Here is a 22,356-nt window from a genome sequence, read left to right as displayed (position 1 = left end):
GCTCTGAAGGCTCATGGTCCACTGCTTCACTGGTTTCCAGCTCATACTACACTCACGCCACATTCCTAACATGTAGAAACAGCAGTCTGGTCAAGGCAAGAGACGTTAGTTAATAATCTAACCAGAGACCAGATAATGATATTTGGAGCATTGAAGGTTGTGGGCTCCCCTTGGCTCCTAGCAGCTGCCTTGTACAGAAAAACACCAAAAAAATGTTTCTAGGTGAAGTTTTCTTCATTAGAGGTGAGTGAACTGCCAAAGAGGACAGAGAGAAATGGAGAGCTGCATACAGAATGAGAAGATACAGAATGAGAAAAAAGAATGATGTGTTAAACCTTACAGTTAAATGTAGTCCATTAAAGATTTATACAGATGTTGTACACTGCAGTCTGCTTCTGTGCTCTTGCTGGTGTCTGGAGTGTGAATTTGATCTGCGCCAGATGGAACTGAAGAACTGAGATGTTTATTTACTGTAATGGATTAAGTACACATCTAAAAACAGATGCAAGATCTTAGAAGTTTTGAAAAAAAATTGTTCCATTTCACTCTACAGATTAAGGGATTTCTATTTTGAAATCATGATACAGTGGGAAGATACGGCTGGATGCTGTGGACTAGAGCACATTTAAAATATCAGTCAAATGAAATACTGAAAGAAACACAGAATATTAAAGGAAAAGAAATACAAATAGGGTAGATTTAAGGTTTTATGGTCATTTATACTTTTTTTATATCTCTGTTGGATGTAGTTAAACTATGAATGTAGTTTTAAAAAAATAAAAGTGGATAAAGAATTTTTGTTTTCTTTTTCACACCCAAATACTCTACAAATCCAATCTACAAATGTCCTTTTTTCCAAAACCTTGCAATTGTCTGTTAAATCTCTTATGATTTTAAAGCTCTGGATGCAGTTGACATCCTGAAACATTCCTGTGATTTCCAAAAACCTTTGTCTAAAGGACCTGTGGAGGTTTGTCTGTTTTTCCTACAATAATGATCATTTCATCCCCTTTAAAGTCATGAGTTCAGAGACTAGTACAGAAACTAAACATTTTACAGAATTTGGAAGAAGTGAGTAAATGGAATTTCTGTTCTAAAGCTGCAATTCCAACAAAATGTGATTTTAAATCCAGTTATAGAAAAAGATAGAATTCTTTTGCCATATAATATTCTAGAATATTCTTTTACTCTACATGAAAAATTTGTAACATTTGCTGTATATGATGATTCATGACTGTAATGTCTGCTTATGAATAATAGATAAATTTAAAGAACTTCATTACATTTTTTTCTGAAAGTGTGTGTGTGTGTGTGTGTGTGTGTGTGTGTGTGTGTGTGTGTTTCTGTGTGTGTGCGTGTGTTATAATATTTTCCTCTTATTTTTCCTATTTACTATTTTCCATCTGTTTGAAAGGATTTCCTTCTGCACTGTGTCGTACTTTATTACAGCCTTTTCTTTTCGACTTTGTGTCTTTCGTGTTTTTCCACATCCCAAAGCCTTAGACTGCTTTTCCTTTGGCCAAGTTCAGCATCATTTACTAGTTAATCCAACTCATGCAATCAACAGTTCCCCCATTTACTCTTTAGATATTAATGTTGTTTTTGTTTAAGCTTAATTCAATTACTTTATGAGGTCACTGTTTTGTTTGATTACAAGATGCAGGGTTTCAGTATTTTGATTTATGTTCTCCAAAAATATTTATACTATGCACTTCAATAAGCAAGGTTTCAAAACCTTTTTTCAGGATCTAGAGTGCATGAGCCTGGAACTGGTGTGAGCTCTGAACTTTTACATCATGTATCTACAGTAGGTGCACCTCCACAGCCTCCACCCTGCGATTAACAACCTAAAAGTGAAATTTATTCAGTTAGACCTGGAGAGCCACATTCCAAACTAACTTTGCCATCGGTCATGACCCAGTCATCAATAGTTTAGTAAATCCTTAAAGACTAGAAACACACCGTGTTCTCCACGTGAGACTTTTTTAATAGACTTGTTCATAAGGTGCAAAAAAAAAAAAAGAAAAAAAAAATCTAAACATAAGATTTGTACTATGCATCAGCCACAGTCTTGGGGGCATGAGGTAGCCTAGTGGTTAAGGTGTTGGGCCACCAATCAGAAGGTTGTGAGTTCAATCTCAGGTCCCCCAAGCTGCCACTGTTGGGTCCCTGAGCAAGGCCTTAACTCTCAATTGCTCAGTTGTAAAAAAAAAAAGAGATAATGTAAGTCTGCGCTCGTAATTCCAGCTCGGAAACTTCTGAGTGACGTCACTTCAACATGGTGGCGCTCTTAGTAAACGCTACAGATGCATGAGGTGTGTTTTTTATTGAGTTTCGGTTTTTGAATACTGGATGATTTTCATTGAATTCGCTCTCAACCTGCACTTTCAGGTCATTTCCGCCGCAATTCAGACCGAACGATTACATCCAGTTTACTAATAAACATTTAGCACAAATTAAACATCTGTAATTCCAACTGTGACGTCAAACGAAAACAAGCTTATAACAACGCAGAGTTCCACATGCGGAGGGTTCGAGTCGCTCAGTGACGAGCAGGACGTCTCTGAGACAACACACTCACACGCTGGCACATCTGACTAGTGAAGTGTGTTAGTCTGAGGGGAAGTGACTGAGAATGGAAATAGCGGAGAGAGAAGAGAGGACACCGAGGCAGGGGGACACATTGCTGGGGACAGAGCAGGGACAGGCACCGGGACAAACACACCGGTCCATGTGTAGGGCAGATAAAAGGAAATTAGTCACCGGGGTAAGTTTGTTCACAGGGAAAACACATACACATATACACATATATACACACACATATACACATATATACACCCCAACACACACATTCTTTAGTATATTAAACCTTCAATAGTTTTAATCTTGAGTTCATGTGTGTTTTTAAAACTGCTGTTTTTAAAGAAAGAGAGAGAAAGATAGAGAGGGAAAGAGAGAGAGAGAGAGAGAGAGAGAGAGAGAGAGAGAGAGCATGTGCTTTCCAGATGTTTGCTGAAGTTTCTCTTATCCAAAAGAAAAATGCATTAATTCATTGGATGTTTTTATTTGTTTGCTTGTTATGATGCAAAAGTTTGTTTCTCTCTGAAGCATGCAGTAAAATGTCTGTATTTATAGTTATTTATACATTAAAAACATCTTCGTATTTCCAGTGAAAGCACAGGGAATCCACTGTCGTAGAAACAGGTTTTTTTTGTGCACAAGGTGTTTTGAGGGCTGTGCTGTGGCTTTATCCACTGTACAGAGTAACGTGTTGATGTCCTGCCAGTGAATTGTTTGAGTGGAGCTTTGGGTTTATTCTATTTACACACGAGTTATGGGAGTCTAATTTTAAATGCTTTTAAAAAGAATATGGTGAAACGCAAACACACCCTGGAAAGTTTTACAGGGACATCTGTGTATTTCAGCTATAAGAAACACTGAGATTTGTAATTCTTGAGCACTACAGTGATGTGTCTGGTGTCATCAGTACATTATGATGTCGGAAATGTGTCTCTTTTATCGTGGCTTTTTAATTCTTTAATGAACAAAACCAATGAGAAATATTTTAACAGCTTGTTTTCTAGTGTAAAAGATGAAAATGTGAATGAAGCTTGTGTGAATGAGTCAGGCAGATGCCTTACTACCATAACAGTAGAATACAAACACGGTCTTCCTGCAAAATGCTGCAGTGAAAAAACAGTTCTGAGAGTAATGATTTAGCGGAGTAACTGGATATAATGACACATCGCTTACAGTGTCGTGCAATCTAGTTTATTTGTGTCTGTCAGAAAACCTCAGGGTGTGACTGACACACACACACACACACACACACACACACACACATACACGTACACATACACATACACATACACATAGACACATACACACAGACACATACACACACAAAAAAGAAAAATACTGTCCAAACAGCTCTGCAGGATGGTGGGTAGTGCGGTTCTAAATCAGGAAACATAAAAACATAGAATCGACTCATTAGGTCCTAAAGGTTATACAGAGAAAATAAAACAAACTAAAATAACAAGGCTGGTTCAACAACTAACACTCTTACATTTCATATATATATATATATATATATATATATATCAACATCGTTTTAAGCTCAAACCTTTAGTGCCCAAAAGTCTTTAGTGTATAGCACAAACAAAAGAATATATATATTGTGTGTAAAGCAAGGTCTATTCTTTTGTTTGTGCTACACACTAAAGACTTTTGGGTTTGAGCTTAAAACGATGTTGAGGAGAGTGAAGAGAGAAAAAATCTCCAGGTTTTTGTGGTTTTTTTACATGTCATACCTAAATGTATTTACTGTGAAGTAGGAGAAAAAGAATAGGTTATGATGTTCCAATACCTTTGGAGTATTGTATTAATCACAGCCCTACGAAACTCAGATTGATTGCTTGATCACCTGATTAATCTCAGTTTCTGAACTTCTGCTTACAACAGAATGTGTCAGAAAACAAATAATAATAATAATAATAATAATAATAATAATAGTCACTGCATTTGAAAAGTGAGGAGTTCCTCAAAGGTCTCCAGAACGCTAATAAAAAACACCCAGAATTCAGTTCAGCTGAGATAATGATGAGCATTACAAAGGTTTCAGCTCCAGTTGGAGGTTGAATTGCAACATATTTGTGCTGAATTGTAGCATCTCCCATACGACTCTTTCTGCTCTGTAACATATCTCATAACTTCATATCTATTTCTGGAGCTATTTTTATTCTCATAATGTTTTTTTTTAAAGTGTGAAAGCTGATAAAGTGGTGACAGAAAGAAACAAGAAACAAAGACCGTGTACACGCAAGGAATTTTTTTTCCAGTGCTTATTTACAAAGTAACATTAGTTTATTGCACAATTTCACAACAATTGTAAAAGAGTGTATTAACAGAAATTCACGTTCAGAAAAGAAGCCTTGAAGTGGAAAGCTGTTTTCAGGCCCATTTATTGTGCTGCACAGTGTCAAGGTGGAACCTTCTGAAAACAGGAAGTGGATAAAGATACATCAGATTTGTTAGGGTTTTGATGGAGGTTTATGAGAAACCTAAAGAACAGATGAGTTGCACTTCAGATGGAGTTTAAACTAATGAGAAAATATTTAGCTTTCCCTTCAATTGTTTACTGAAATCTTTGTGGGCTTTTTTTAAGATATATTGCAGCAGATTCAATAACATTCCAGCTGATACAAAGTGAAATGAAATTAGAGCTGTGGTTTAGAAGTTCTCTGATCTAAAAAAGCACTAAACATTTTGAGTTTGTTATTCACAAGAAGCATCTAATAATGTGAACCATGTGTCAGTTTATTCAAAGAATTTATACACATCTGTCCACTGGTAGACTGTGTATAAATGGAAATTTCTTGAAGCGACTGTTTAGGGTTAAAAAAGAGCTGATGAAATCTGTGAAGAAATCTGTGGAAGTGGATAATGCCGCTAGTTTCATGAGTTGACCATACGGAAAATATTACAAACACAAGTTTTCAATTAGAGATAAATACAAAAACACTTCTGTGGGCCTGAAGTTTACCAAAGGCCCTCCTGACTTACCACAATTCTACTGGGAAAATATTTTGGGGACTGATAAAATTCTAGTTGCGACACAAGATATCCTTTAATAGAGTGTCAGGGCTGTGCGCCAGCTGAAGATCACCATCAGTATATGTTTGTGCCAGACATCATAAGTATATGTTTGTGCTGAAGCAGTTTTGTGCATAAGATCGTTCTGAAATTCCTCCTGAACATTGTGGAGGTTTATGCTTTTTCTTGCACTGTATGAACCTCGTCATTATTCTCAGGCCTGCAGTTTATTCAAATGAACTTTAGCTGCAGCCTGATGATCTGTTTATGTGAGAAACTCAATATTATTCAGAATTTGTGTATGAGGTAAAGTGCAGGTCCACATTTAATCCTATTATCCTCATCTAATTCTCTAATATTAAAAGCGGCGATGGATTTCAGAGTAATTCATTCATTCATTCATTTTATACCGCTTATCCGAACTACCTCGGGTCACGGGGAGCCTGTGCCTCAGGCGTCTTCGGGCATCAAGGCAGGATACACCCTGGACAGAGTGCCAACCCATCGCAGGGCACACACACACACACACTCTCATTCACTCACACAATCGGGACAATTTTCCAGAGATGCCAATCAACCTACCATGCATGTCTTTGGACCAGGGGAGGAAATCAGAGTACCCAGAGGAAACCCCCAAGGCACGGGGAGAACATGCAAACTCCACACACACAAGGTGGAGGCGAACGTGCAAACCACTAAGCCACCGTGCCCCCTTCAGAGTAATTCATTTAATTAAAATATCTGAATAAACTCTGTGTTTATTTTAACTGACTCACAAGCAACAGACAGTGTAAGATGTTACAGGAAATACTATTAGATACAATATACAATAAAAATTATTTATCTGTGAACTTTTTAGAACTACTTCTTAAATATAAATGTACTTTTACTTTATATATATATATATATATATATATATATATATATATATATATATATATATATATATATATATAATATATATATATTTATTTTTTTTTTTTATTATTTATTTATTTATTTATAGATAAGTAAATATAACAAAATCACTGACACTCACTGGAAGGAATTCAAACGAACGTTAATATTTTCATTAGCTTTCACTCCACGGGTCTATATGTGTGTAAATCACACATATAAAATATTTTGAAATTCGTACGGTAATAAAATTCACAGCACAAAGGAGACAGAAGGTTGCAGAAATCGGGTAATAGAAATAAAAAATTATGAAAACACCATTAACCGTTTCACGTGTGTGACATGTTTTATACAACTGTAAGACTCACAACTAACCTAAAAGACAACAAAATATACAGGAAAAAAAAATCTAAACTTAAACACACACACAAAGCTTTTATTTACATGCATTAATGTTATATTTTCATTTATTTTGATGATGTTAATTATGCTTTTACTTGTCCCTCAGGTTATTCTGATCACATTACTGGCTCTAATCCTAGTCGTTATATTTGCCTGGAAACAGCACTCTGGTGTAAAAGGTAAAGATCTTTATTTCCTCTTTCACACTTAATATGAAAATGTCATTTTTCAATAGATTTAGTCTGAAAAACAGCATTTTACAGTCAGGTATTTTAAACTGTGGATCTGTGATGAAGCTGTGGCCAGCTGTATCAGAGATACCAGAACTCTACCGTTACAGTTGTTATACACACATGGACAAAATTGTTGGTACCCTTCGGTCAATGAAAGAAAAACTCACACTGGTCACAGAAAAAACTTTAATCTGACAAAAGACAAAATAAATAAAAATTCTATGAATGTTAACCAGTGAAAGTCAGACATTGCTTTTCAACCATGCTTCAACGCAATTATTTAAAAAAATAAACTCATGGAACAGGCCTAGGCAAAAATGATGGTACCCCTAGAAAAGACTGAAAATAATGTGACCAAAGGGACATGTTAATTCAAGGTGTGTCCACTAATTAGCATCACAGATGTCTACAATCTTGTAATCAGTCAGTGGGCCTATATATAGGGCTCCAGGTAGTCACTCTGTTGTCTGGTGACATGGTATGTACCACACTCAACACGGACCAGAGGAAGCGAAGGAAAGAGTTGTCTCAGGAGATTAGAAAGAAAATTATAGACAAGCATGATCAATGTAACGGCTATAAGACCATCTCCAAGCAGCTAGATGTTCCTGTGACTACAATTGCACATATTATTCAGAAATTTAAGATCAATGGGACTGTAGCCAACCTCCCTGGACGTGGCCGCAGGAGGAAAATTGATGACAAATCAAAGAGACGGATAATCCGAATGGTAACAAAAGCGCCCAGAGAGACTTCTAAAGAGATCCAAGGTGAACTTCAAGCTCAAGGAACATCAGTGTCAGATCGCACCATCCGTCCTTGTTTGAGCCAAAGTGGACTACATGGGAGATGACCAAGGAGGACACCATTGTTGAAAACAAATCATAAAAATGCAAAACTGGAATATGCCGAACTACATGTTGACAAGCCACAAAGCTTCTCCTATGGACAGATGAGACAAAAATGGAACTTTTTGCCAAGGCACATCAGCTCTATGTTCACAGATGGAAAAATGAAGCATATCAAGAAAAGAACACTGTCCCTACTGTGAAACATGGAGGAGGCTCTGTTATGTCCTGGGGCTGCTTTGCTGCATCTGGCACAGGGTGTCTTGAATCTGTGCAGGGTGCAATGAAATCTGAAGACTATCAAGGGATTCTAGAGATAAATGTGCTGGTCAGTGTCAGAAAGCTTGGTCTCAGTTGCAGGTCATGGGTTTTGCAACTGGACAATGACCCAAAACACAGCAAAAAACACCCAAGAATGGCTAAGAGGAAAACATTGGACTATTCTAAAGTGGCCTTCTTACAGTATGAGCCCTGACCTCAATCCTATTGAGCATCTTTGGAAGTAGCTGAAACATGCCGTCTGGAAGACACCCTTCAAACCGGAAACAACTGGAGCAGTTTGCTTATGAGGAGTGGACCAAAATACCTTCTAAGAGGTGTAGAAGTCTCATTGACAGTTTTTTTTTTTTTTTTTTTAAATAATTGCGTTGAAGCATGGTTGAAAAGCAATGTCTGACTTTCATTGGTTAACATTCATAGAATTTTTATGTATTATTACTTTTGTCAGATTAAAGGGTTTTTTTTGTTTTTTTTTTTTGTTTTTTGTTTTTTTTGTTTTTTTTTTTCCCCCCTCTGAGACCATTGTGAGTTTCTTTCATTGACTGAAGGGTACCAACAATTTTGTCCATGAGTGTATTAAGTGTGTGCAAATGTTTGGTGATCTTAAGAGGAAAACGCAGGTAAATTTGAAATATACACAGTAAACTGTGTGTAGAGCATGAGGTTGTGCAGGCTGAGTAAATACAATGCTGATGTCTTCAGTAGCAGATCTACAGATTTCAAGATCTGTAGAATTCATCACTTCATCATAAACTACGAGAACAGATAGCAGGAGGATTCGTGTTGCAGAAAAAACTGAATCACAGATATTTCTTCTCGCCCTCTTCCCAGAAAGACACCCTGATGAGAGCCATGTCTGTTTTCTGTTCACTATTGATGGTTCTTTGTATTCAGACTCGGCTCACACAGGGGAGATCGACCCAGTAATCTCAAACGATTAAAGAAGAGTTCCTTAAATCTGTCATCATTCATGAGGGGAAAATACTAACAAAGATATTGACCCAAACATGACTGAATATACTTTAAACTGAATTTTAGTAAATTCTCTGGTGGGGTTTTTGATCAGCAGCAGACCAGTGATCATGTGGCCATGTGAACATTACACAAGAAATATGTAAAAGAAATACAAAAAAAATTACTTGAAGGCTTTTGTGATTGATTTTGACATTATAATAATTATTATTATTTCAGAACAAGTGGTTTTTCTGTTGCATAACCCAGAGTTCATGACCTCATGATTGATTCCCATTCTTGTGTTCTTGAGTATTTGAAGCAGATTCAAGAGGTTAAATTTTTAACAAAAAAAATTGGTTTAAATGTAAGGAAATGTATATTTTAATCCCAAATTGTATGAATAACCCTGACCATAACACCCTTCACTTGGTTCATGACTGTGTGGATTCATTCAGCTACAAGAGCATTATTGAGATCAGACTCTGATGGTGGGATGTTGAGGAGACTCCAGTTCCAGTTCATCCCCAAGGTGTTCAGTGGGGTTCAGTCAGAGTCAGGGCTCTGTGCAGGACACTAAAGTTCTTCTCTCCAACCTTCACCTCTATGCCATGTCTTCAGGGAGCTACTTTATTCACATGGACATTGTCATGCTGGAAGAAAGTTTGTAGTTCCACTGAAGAGAAACTGTAACACTACAGCATACAGTATACAACCATGTGATGGTCAGGGGAACTACACATACTTTTGTGTATTTCAGGGTTAGTGTAATACTGGTTAATTATTAAACAGTAATAATTACACAGGTGAGATTGTCTGTCAAAAAAAAGCCAAAAAAAAACATTTTTATAAAATCAAACACAATAATATCACAAAGTGGTAAAGAACAGATTAGATAAATCAGCATGCTATAAGACATCAGGACAGAAGAAAAAATAATGAGAGAGAAAGTTGCATGTCAGAGTCTGGCACTGATGGAAAAATACTCCTACATATGTGGTTAAGTTGAAATTTTGGGACTTAATGACTTAAATTCCAGCAGCCAACACCCTGAGATCTGCTGCCAGCAGTGAGCAGGTCAAAGATGTATCTCGGAGCACTGTAGGTTAGACAAAGTGCTTTATAATCAAATCACTAATGGATTAAATACGGTTATGTTTTATGCCATAATAAGTTTTAAATAGGTAGATCTTAAATCTAAATCTAATATGTATAGAACATAATTTGTATAGAAGGTGTGACAAACTCAAGCTCATTTTAACATTAATATATAAAATAAAATGTATGAAACTGACAGGAACAGGATGTCTTCATATTTCCACAGGAACAGCCGTGAAGAAGAGATTAAATTATAGGTGTGGGAACAGTTTTTAGGGATTGTCTGTGGATTAAGTAGAGCGTTAGGTTTGTGAATCAGCATAAAAGTGAAATCTTAGACTGTAGTAATGAATAACGGAGCCAAAGGGAATGATGTAGATACATAACAGAGATCCCATTACAGAGAACTGAGACATTGGAACTGTGTGGGATGTGGAATTGCAGATGGAAATAAACTGAAGTCTGTCAAGGAGGTATGATTAAAGCCATGAGACTCATGATGAGGAAATTGAAAAGAGGTCTATAATGACCTAGATCATGATTTGTCTAATGTGGGGCTTTAAGGATAGGAGTGACAATGTTAGCTTTCAAAGGGAGAAGAACCTGAGCACAAGGAGGACAGCAGTGTACAATGTGATAGACTGGAGGAGCTCATCCAGTTCTGGTTGGAAGAAAAGCAGCTCTAAAGCATGATGCTACCAACACCATGCTGTGCCCTGCACTTTTGCTTATGTGATATTTTTGCACCAAACATGCGTTCCGTTTGGTGACCAGGTCACACTGTGGTGGAGGTGGAGTTATTTCTAACAAGAAAGAATATCCTAAGACAATTGGCAAAATAATACAAATGATAGATGCCATGTTCTACTGTGATGGGGTTAAGTGGAAGCTTATATAGACTAAAAAGCTGAATTTTTGTAAGATTGTAAATGAATCTAAGAAGATTTCTTAGAAGAATCACTCATTAAAGACTTTTCCATTAAAATTATTTCAGTCTGTTGTTTACAGTCTAGGAACCTGCACACGAATCTAATGGCGCTGCAACAGAGAGCCTGTTTGTGTCTTTATTCACCCTGAGGTCATTCATTTGACTAGATCTATTTCAGTTCTATGAACTCATACACTCATCATACAGACTAGCAATGTTTAAGTATTTGCCCTGAGCAATTGAAGATTTGAAATTGGTCACATCAAAGCCCGTATTCATAAAGATTCTAAGGATCTTCTGAGAGTTCTTAATTTAGCGCTGTGTCTAAGATGTTAACTCTACTATGGTTGGTCAAAAAATAATCCCTACACGATCTAATCTGTAGCATTTTATTAACTCACTATCATTATTAAATATTGTATTCAGTACAGTTCTTTTCCCTCTTCACCTTTCAGCCATTTTCTCCTTTGCTAAAGAAACTCTTAAGCCTCTTAAAAGTTCTCCTTGTTACTCCTTACACTTTAACACTTTATTTTTAAGCTGAAACGCCATTTCTAAGAATTTTCCTAGAAGTCTGTCACTAGAAGTAACTGTTTGCACTAAGAATTTTCTTGAATACAGGCCCTGGAGATCATGACCAGGAGAGTTAAGGAAGTGAACTTGGCTTTGCTCTCAGGGTGGAGTGTAGGGCAAACAGTCTCTCTGCTGGACTTAAAGCAACACTATACATAAGCATCTGGGTGCTCATGTATTCAGATATTCAGATAGAGCTTCCCTTTATTCTGAACTGGGTTTTAGTTATTTGTCTTTAGAATAGAGGTTTTCTTTTGAAGGTTGATTTACAGTGTTTATGTTTATCACAAAGATTCACTGTTGCATGATTTACAGACTCTGAATAAATGACTGAAACATATCAGTTTTGATCTGAAGGTGCATTTTATGGATGTGTGAGTGCCATGTGTGAATGTCTCAGCATGCCTTCCCTGGTCCTCAGGTACTTTCCAGAAAGCAGGAATGTAAGTAAGGTCAGGTTTCATTAAAACGAATGGATCATTAGCCATCATCTGTCAGGAATGGCTGGGACTGTTTTCCTCCCTGGATACTAGGGGGGCATTCTGGCAGTATTTTGTGTCTTGTACCATGTGATTTTGTATTTGTTTTGTGTTAGGTGTGTTAACCCTGCCTGATCTTTAATCCGTTCCCACCTCTACACACCTGTTCCCTTTATTTCTATGATTTCCTATTCTATTTAATATTGTTGTCTCGTGGCTGTTGTTTGCTCAGTCCTTGTCGTTTGTTCCTAGTCTTTGGTTTGTTGTTGTTTCTGGTTTGTGTTTCAGCGTTCCTAGTGTTTCCAGCCTTTTGTTATTTTCTCTAATAAACCCCCTTTTTCTGTTATCCCTGCATATGGGTCTGTATTTTATCCATGAAGCGTCCCTGCACCCACTGACATCATGTTCATTAAAGCTGCATCCAGGTCTGCTCATCTGCCAGAATGTCACCCTGCTGGATCAAACAGCCGAGTAAAAGTAACACAAATGTTATGAGAATATTTACATTAGTCCTCTTTGTCAAACATGGAAATTTAGATTTAGTAATGTTTCAGTAGTCATTGTTTGCCAAAAGCTGAGGATGTTTGGAACAATGGTGTCAAAGCACTGCAGATATTTCTGGAGTAAGATTTATGAATGTGAATTTACTGGAGCAATCAAGGTGGAAATGTTCCCATGTCTGACATCTAGGTCTCATTTTGTCATTTTTTTTTTTTCATTTTATGTACATTTTTGTCTTTCTGATGTCTTTCAAGAGTGTTGAGTTTTCAGACATGGAAAATGCTTTCATCACAATATCAGCACCATTTATTTATCCTGGACTATAAAAGAGTCAGATCTAAAGAAATGCAGTATTGTACTAAATAAAGTACAATGTATTGTCCAAGTGTATAAATAAAGATGAATGGAAATGTAATCAAGACCCGAATAAAGCTAAGTTTCCAGTGGTCCACTTCCATTTATGGAAACAAGATGAAAATAAATAAAAAACCTGGAACCAGCAAAAATGTTAATTATAAAGATTAAGATTTTTAGGGTAGATTTAACAAAGTTTACTTTAGTGACAGAAAATATGCGAGAAGGCCAAAGAGATTAGGCCATGTAGTGGATGTGGTTTCCTGTGAGAAAATCCCGTCTCCCGTTGGACTCTTAAGTGTCTGAAGTAAATAAGTCATGTTGATTCTGCTCATTATATTTACCTGCTTTTTATAGAAACTTACTCACCTATTACCCTTAGACAAGGTGTTTATACATAGATATTTACAACCATCCCAGATATTTGAATGTAAATTTGAATATGAGCATGTTTGGATGATAAAAATAGTTTTCCCACTGATTCGGCATTTTAACTCACCAGGTCAACAATGGACATGATCCAAATTTCGCTGTGGTAAAGAGAGGTTAGCCAGCAAGCTTTGCTCTTATAGATCATTACTCATGTACATAAGTCTAAGATGGCTTGTTTATTGTAGGAGAACGTTTTTATGACGTCCTGTATGTCAAATATTTAGCCATTTGTGATTCACTGTGTAAATTGTCTGGCTTTATGAAGGAGGCGCCTAAGGAATCTTGTAAAATTGTTAGCTTGTCAAACAAGCCAAGCATAACTGTATACAGTACTTCTTTGGGCTTTTACAGTCTGAGACGCTGTAATGTTGATGTCAGGGGAATGTGGACAGGCTTCTGTTTATATTGTACATACTGCAAAGTCATCAGTAAATGTTGAGGACCCAAAGTGTAGAGCAAAGTACATACAGTGGTCAGCCCGATCCTGGCTATTTAATAACCAGGGTAAGTTGACGGGTTACTGGAGGTTCATGTAGGATTAGAGCTATTTCCTTTCAGCCTCTTAGAACATGGATGTTTTTAAATGAGGGTAGACGTGTAGACATGCTTCTTTGCCATTGTGCCACATCAAATCATTTATTATCCTTTAATAAGTATTCAACTTTAATAAGTTTTGATTGTATGTGGTGTGGTTTGTACATTTTGAACATTAAACATGTTTCTCATATTTCTATACAAGGTCAAACCTTTTGCTCTTAATGCACTTCTTATAAAAACCTCTAACAGATCATGTTTTTTACCTTATGGTTTTGACTATTTTGTGCAGGAGAAAAGGCATGGCTAGAAGACAAATGTGAGGATATAAAGACACCCCAGTGCCCTGAAAGGTATGATATACAGTTAGTAATTAAAATTTCTGTGCTCATTTGTGTACATTTTACGAAATTTGACACTATGTCCTGATATATACTTTTACAGGTATATGCCTAACGGCTATTTAAGGTCATTTAATTCTAGGTACAAATCTATTTTGTACCTAGAATTAAATTAAATCTATTAAAAGAATCTATTAAAAGAATCTATTCATGCGATGGTTTGAATACACCTTCAACAAAGTCATAGTGTGTCCGTGTTCCATTCATAACTTGCATTCTCTGTGCCAGAAATGGTGTTTAAAACCCAGATGCCCCCTAACCACAAGGTGATGAGGAACCACTTGTGGTCAACTGTGAAGATTAAAGCGATGATTCCCATCCTATCACCAATAGGAGAGGTCATGGTTACCTTGTAGAATCTTGACAGATACTCGATAGATCTCCTGGAGAGGCATGTCTCTTGGCCCATCTCATACCCCTTTTCCACCAAAAAGAACCGGGTGCTGGTTCAGAGCCAGCACTGGTGCTGGTTCAAAGTTGGTTCCACTGGCGAACCTTCTAAGAACCGGTTTGCCTTTCCACCGGCTAGAGAGCCATCACAGAGCCGAGTCTGACGTCACTGTATACATGTCATGTGTCCCAGCAATGTTAGCACAGCAGCAGCAAACACAAACACATCAACAATGGCGGATGTTGCTTTACTGTTAATGCTCATGGCTTTGCGAACTTACATTAGCATCCAAACACGGCGCATCCAACGTGTTCGTGCAGCTCCATGTAATTTGTATAAACGGAGGTTGTAATCGAGAAAGTACATAACATTATTTTATTATTAACACAGAAAAAATTAGCCTTAGCATGTAGCTACCTACTATCATGTGTGCTGATAATGTATCATATTGTGTTAAAGTAAAAGTGTATTAAATATTAGTATACTTAAGGTATATTATCAGATGCACTAACAGTAGCCCCACCCACAGCCCCTGACACAAGCGGTTCTTAAGTCTAGAACAGCAACGTTTCGGTTCTACTTAAGAACCACTTTTCCTGGTTCAGAGCCGGTGTTTTGGTGGTCGAAAAAGAAATAACTGGTTCTAAATGAGGCTCCGAACCAGCACTCAAACTGCCTCGATGGAAAAGGGACATCAGAGCCTCACTAAATTCAGACCCTCAAAAGTTGCTGCTCTGACCCAAGATGTCCTTTCCATCTTGGACAGAAGTGCTGTACAAAAAACTGTACCCGGTTCAGAGCAAGGAGTTCTTTCTAATATCTTCATGATCAGATAGGATAACAGCTCTCAATCCTTCTTTAGAGTCTAGAGACTGAATTGATTCCTGAAAGTCCTTCCTCTTCTGCTATAGCTTTCATGCTGTTCATGCCATGCAGCCATGAGAGTGGTTCATATCAAAGTATCTGCCCCATACATACTTTCATTGCCATCCTGAAACCACTGTAAGTCACAGACCTACAGATTGCTAAATGCATCCATGGGTGTAGTTTATTTGGGTCTGTTGTTGCAACTGCGGGTAAGAGACCAGTGATCAGTCTGAGGCCAAACCACAGGATCAAACAATCAATAAAGACATTCCCATCTCAATGAAATGGGAACTGACCCTGACCCCATACAGATAACAAGCCTTTAAAGTTTATGCCTGGGAGTGGTTCACCATAAGGTGTTCACCACCATCTTCCTCACCAGTCTGGGTGCAGTGAGTGTCATGGGGTGAATGGACTCTCATTTCCTGCTTAAATTGATGTTGGTCTGCATGGGCTCTCAGGTACTTACTTCCTCCAACATAAATCAACAGAGCAGCAGAAGCAAGAAAAGCCACTTCCTCACACAGAAACTTAAAAAAAATTATTTGTAAATTAGCTTAGCATACATGAAGAGATGTTTGTACTTGTATAGATGACATGACATCTTTTCATCTTGGCACCATCTGATGGTATGAAAGTTACTCAGTTTAACAGTGTTCAAAGCAGCAGTTAAAGCGGATTTTAGGTGGTTTTGGAAAGCTGACAGCGATCTGGCAAATATTGTGGTTTCAGCAAGATTTTACACCTGGTGGACTGCAAGAAAAAAGACTTGCATAAGGATTTTGCATTCACAAGCTGCTTGTTGTTATAGTAATGTTGAAACCATATATTACCAGCACAGGCATGACTTTGGATCAGGTTAAATGCGCATTTGAAATATTTCCTCTTCTCTGTGTTTGTTGTGTCCAGGTAACATTTATAAAGATAACAAATTAATTTTTACTGTGTCCTATTTAACCAAGCATCCACACAGTAAGCCATCATTATTCATCGTACAATAAATCATGACATATTCATTGCTGCTGCATTGAATGTCTAAAACGCAAGTTTCGCGAACTTTGCAGCCCACAAACAAACATAACGGTGGAAAGACACAAATTTAATTCAATAGACCAAAAGGCAGGAGAAACAATTGAGGCATATGTAAGTGACTTACGAAACAAAGTGCAAAGTTGCAGGTTTGGAGATTTACGGGAAGATATACTTAACGATGGAATGAGAAAACTAATGTTGCGTGCAATGCGCTAACGTTGACAAAAGCCATTGAAATATGCCAAATACATGAACTAACTGACCAGCACACTAAAACGCTTGCTGGACCAAAGCGCAACTTGACAAATGTGGACAATGTTCAACAAACAGTAAAAAGAAAACTTTCGTACTCCCAAACACAGATTAGATAAGTTTCGTACTCCCAAACACAGATTAGATAAGTTTGCCCCGCAACAAATTCATAATTGTAACAATTGTGGAAGCAACCATGAGGCAAAACGGGAAAAATGCATATGGCCAGCAATGTCACAGGTGCAACAAATGGAACCACTTCCAAAAATGCTGCAAATCAGTGAAAATTCAGCGCACACGAAAACTAAAAAAGACTGTAAATCAAATTGATGTTACCAAAGCTTCAAATAGCAGCGAAGACTCATTCTTTATAGATGGAGTTGCTGTAAATCATCACATTGACTCGAAACAGTTAAAGAAAACTGCAATATTTTGCACAGTGCAAACTAATGGAAAGCCTCTTGAATTAAAGATTGACACAGGAGCCTCATGTAACATTACTGTATGTCTCTGCAGACATTTACACAGGTCAAGCAAGACGAAAACCTTGAGGTGTCAAGCCATGTGAAGCTTGGTGGAGAGGAGATCCAAACTGCTGGTTCGAACGTGTTATCTTGCAATCTGGGTGACCAGACCTACTCTCTACAGTTTTATGTAGTCAAAAAAAAAGTACAGCCATTGCTTGCACTGTCAGACTGTCTTCGGATGGGCCTTATTTCTCTCAATAATGCAGTCCACCAGGTCAGTGTAAAAGAAGACCCAAGTTTCAACCAGCAGCTTAACACAGAATATGCAGATCTTTTCCGAGATGAAATCGGAAAGCTTCCCATAACGTACTGCATGAAAATGGACAAAGAAGCTCAACCTGTCATCCGTCCAGCACGCAGAATTCCTGCTGCAATGCAACACAAGGTAAAAACAGAGTTGGAAAGAATGATTGCTATAGGCGTAATCACTCCTGTATCTGAGCCAACCAATTGGGTGTCATCTATGGTGGCGACTCACAAGAAAAACTCAGATGAAATAAGACTGTGCATTGACCCTAGGGACCTAAACAAGTTCCTAAAACGTCCGCATCACCCCATGCGCACAGTGCAAGAAGTGGCAGTGCAGATGCCAACCTCCACAGTATTCTCTGTGTTTAACGCAAAAAGCTCCTTTTGGCAGATTTCGCTGGATCATAAGTCCTCCCTACTGACTATGTTCAGTACTCCATTTGGAAGATTCCGATTTCTCAGGATGCCCTTTGGCATTAATTCAGCCAGCGAGGTCTTTCAGCCCACTATGGAACAGATCTTTGCTGGCTACCCGTGCGTGGTCATAGTCAATGACATCATCGTGGGAGGTAACGGTGAGCAGGAACATGATGCAAACCTAAAGAAAGTGTTGGACTGTGCTCGTGAAGTGAACCTGAGACTGAACCCTCAGAAATGCGAATTCCGCCTAAGTGAGGTGGGCTATGTCGGTCATGTTTTCACAAGCAAGGGACTACAACCCGACCCAGCAAAAACAAAAGCAATCTCAGAAATGCCACCACCAGACAATGTTACTGCATTGCAGCGCTTCCTGTGTAATGATCAATTACTTAGGAAAATTCAGACCGAACCTTAGTGAGCTGTCTGCCCCTCTGCTGGAGCTGACCTGTAAAAACACAGAGTGGTGTTGGTTTAAACAGCATCAGGATGCTTTTGAAGTTCTGAAGCACAGGTTTTCTAGTCCACCTACCTTGAAATACTATGACGTCCTGAAACCTGTCACACTCACCGGTGATGCCTCCCAGTTTGGACTTGGAGCTGCGTGTCTCCAAGAAGGTGCTCCTGTCGCATACGCTTCACGTACTCTGATGCAAACAGAAGTATGTTTCGCGCAGACAGAAAAAGAACTTCTGCCTATCTACACAACTCCAGCAAGGCTGCAACGCATGATGCTAAGATTGCAGAAATACAACTTCATAACCACATACAAGAAAGGGAAACATATGTTTCTTGCCAACACGTTGTCACGTTCCCCCAGAGACTCACCAGATGAACACACTGATGACGGAGCTGACTTTGAAGTTATGTCAGTTCAACACATCAACACGTCAGTTCAACACGTCAGTTCAACAGTCTTCCAGACTGAAAGAGTTGCAAACTCATACTGCACAGGATCCAGTCCTTCAATGTCTCTGCAGTATTATCTAGTCAGGATGGCCCTCTAGACAATCAAAGCTGCCAGCAGAAATTCGTGAGTATTTTCCCTTTAGGGATGAGCTCACAGTTTACATTTACATTTACAGCATTTAGCAGACGCCCTTATCCAGAGCGACGTACATAAGTGCTTAAATCTCTAGCATTGAATACATTAATGCTGGCTCACTAAGTTACATACTTAAGATACCATGAGTTTAAAACATTTGTTCAAAGTTACAATGAAAAAGTGTCAAAGGTGTTTTTTTTTTGTTTTGTTTTTTGTTTTTAAATGCAAAAGATAAGGAAAGAAGTGCTAGTTGAAGTGTTTCCTGAATAAGTAGGTCTTCAACCGCTGCTTGAAAATAGCTAGTGATTCAGCTGTCCGGACCTCTAGGGAAAGTTCATTCCACCACCTTGGTGCCAGTACAGAGAAGAGTCTTGTAGTATACTTGCCTCTTACCCTGAGAGATGGTGGAACCAGTCGAGCAGTGCTGGTAGATCGGAGGGTGCGGGGTGCAGTGCGCGGAGTGATGAGGGCTTTGAGGTAAGAGGGAGCTGGTCCATTTTTGGCTTTGTAGGCCAGCATCAGTGTTTTGAATCTGATGCGTGCAGCTACCGGAAGCCAGTGGAGGGATCGCAGCAGCAGGGTTGTATGCGAAAACTTTGGCAGGTTGAAAACAAGCCGGGCAGCTGCATTTTGGATCATTTGCAGAGGACAGATTGTGTTCATAGACAGATTGCGTTCACAGATTGCGTTCAACACACCTGCCAGCAGTGTGTTGCAGTAATCCAGTCTAGAAATGACAAGAGACTGAACAGGTACCTGAGCAGCCTGTGTGGATAAAAATGTCCGAATCCTTCTAATGTTGTAGAGAAGAAACCGACATGAGCGAGTCACATTAGCAACATGAGAGGAAAAGGACAGTTGATTGTCCATGCTTACCCCAAGGTTGCGAGCTGTGGCTGAAGGGGAGATCAGATCGTTGTGCAAGGATATAGCAAGATCATGACCTGGGGATGAATCACCTGAGATGAACAGCAGTTCAGTTTTGCTAGGATTGAGCTTTAACTGATGAGCATTCATCCATGATGAAATTTCTGCCAGACATGCTGAGATCCGGTCAGAAGCTGTGGCATCTGAGGGAATGAGAAGATAAGTTGTGTATCATCAGCATACCAGTGGTAAGAGAACCCACGGAAATAACTTCGCCAAGAGAGTGAGTTACAGGGAGAAAAGAAGAGGACCAAGTACTGAGCCTTGTGGGACGCCAGTGGAGAGTCTGCATGGAGCAGATGTCACTCCCTTGTTACCTGATATGAGCGTCCTTCCAGGTACTAAGCAAACCATTCCCAAGCTGATCTGCAAATCCCAAGACTCCTGAGGGTGGATAAGAGAGTCTCGTGGTTGACCGTATCAAACGCTGCTGAAAGGTCAAGGAGGATAAGGACGGATGACAGTTTGGCTGATCTAGCAGCATGTAGTTTCTCAGAGACATCCAAAAGGGCTGTCTCTGTGGAATGAGCTGCTTTAAAGCCAGACTGGTTGGGGTCTTGGAGGTTGTTCTGTGAGAGATAGACAGACAGTTGATCAATGCAGACAATGCGTTCAAGAATTTTGAAAGAAATGAGAGAAGTGATACCGGTCTGTAGTTACTGATGTCTGATGGATCCAGAGCGGGTTTCTTTAGGATGGGAATAACCCTTGCTCTCTTGAAAGTAGTTGGTACCTGACCAGATGCTATGGATCTATTGACGATAGTGGAAATGAAGGGCAGAAGGTCTGGAGCATAGTGGAAGGGAGTGGATCCAATGGGCAGGTGGTAGGATTGCAAGACTGGATGAGCTGTAAAATCTCTTCTGCTGCTACAGTTGAGAAATGCGACAACAAAGGTGTAGGGGAATCCATACTCTGAGATATAAGTGCAGTCGGGGCTGAAGTGAAGGTCCGGCAGTTGATGAAGATATACTCATGAAGGGACAGAGAATGGTTGTTCCAGAATCACTACGCAGTGAGTATATCACCATTATTCACAGAGGTCATCCAGGCCTTGATGCAACCAAACGCAGGGCGATGTATTCTGGCCTTCTTTAACCAAGGACGTTGAAAAGGAGGTACTATCGTGCTCTATCTGTAACAGTATGAAACCCCATCAATAAAAAGAGCCTCTACATTACATCACATCCCAGATCTCCCATGGTCAAGTGTGGCTACGGATATCTTTGAGTTCAATGGTCAACACTACCTTGCACTAGTTGACTCGTATTCAGGATGGTTCGAAATTGATCTGCTTCGTGACCTGTCCTCCAGTACAGTAATCACAAAACTCAAAAGGCACTTCTCTGTTCATGGGAGTCCGCACAAAGTCTTTTCAGACAACGGTACCCAGTTTACAAGCCAACAGTTCAAAGACTTTGCTGCTGCTTGGGATTTTACACATAACACTAGTAGCCCTGAATATCCACAAGCTAACAGGCTAGCTGAGAGAGCAGTGTGGAGTGCAAAACATCTAATGGAGAAATCCAGGAGGGATGGCTCTGATGTGTTTCAAAACTTGCTCAACCACAGAAGTATTCCACGTGACCACACAAAGAGTATACAGACAAAACCGGAAACATATCCTTCCTGTCGTGGAGCCACCACCACAAAAGTTAGACCACAGCGAAATGTCGCTTCCCTTTCTTCAGACCCCCTCTGCTGAATCTAAGCACAAATTCTCCACTCCAAACGAGGTCGAAGAACAACGTACCCCACAAGGTATCGAGAAGAAACCACTGAAAGAACATTCAACAAAAGTTCTTTCTACAGCTCCATATGTGACCAGAGCAGGTCGCATTTGCAAACCAAACCCTAAGTACCTGGAATGAAAAAAGTAAATAGAGACAGAAAAGACAGTTCTATAATTCAGTAACAAAATGTTTGATTTATAAATGTTAATATTGTAACTGATGTTAAAATGTGAGTTAACAAATGTTGTGTTAATTGCGCTTTTTACTCTCAGCTCAAGTAATCTGTTGAATGCCTATCCTAAAAAAACAAAAAAAAAACAACTTTGAGTTAACTTCAATATAAGAAATTGTTCATTAAGCAATAACTGTCAAAGTTAAAGAAGGAGGATGTAGAACATAGCAGTGTCCTGT

The 22,356-nt window shown here is 38.8% G+C and overlaps 1 protein-coding gene across 2 annotated transcripts in view; it reads left to right on the top strand.

Annotated features, from left to right (window-relative positions):
- Nucleotides 1-2,283: 2,283 nt before the first annotated feature.
- Nucleotides 2,284-22,356, top strand: part of enpp1 (ectonucleotide pyrophosphatase/phosphodiesterase 1) — a 53,197-nt gene continuing 33,124 nt past the window's right edge. Inside the window, exons 1-3 of one of the 2 annotated variants that reach the window (XM_060882646.1) lie at nucleotides 2,284-2,767; nucleotides 7,001-7,073; nucleotides 14,397-14,457. In XM_060882646.1, the coding sequence (XP_060738629.1) occupies nucleotides 2,636-2,767; nucleotides 7,001-7,073; nucleotides 14,397-14,457 (266 nt within the window). In that variant the 5' untranslated portion in view covers nucleotides 2,284-2,635. The remainder of the gene's footprint in view (nucleotides 2,768-7,000; nucleotides 7,074-14,396; nucleotides 14,458-22,356) is intronic. The other variant, XM_060882644.1, reaches the window with a different exon arrangement.

This window comes from Tachysurus vachellii, chromosome 12 (assembly GCF_030014155.1).
Source record: "Tachysurus vachellii isolate PV-2020 chromosome 12, HZAU_Pvac_v1, whole genome shotgun sequence".
NCBI lineage: Eukaryota > Metazoa > Chordata > Actinopteri > Siluriformes > Bagridae > Tachysurus > Tachysurus vachellii.
This window is presented reverse-complemented; position numbering and strand designations above follow the sequence as displayed.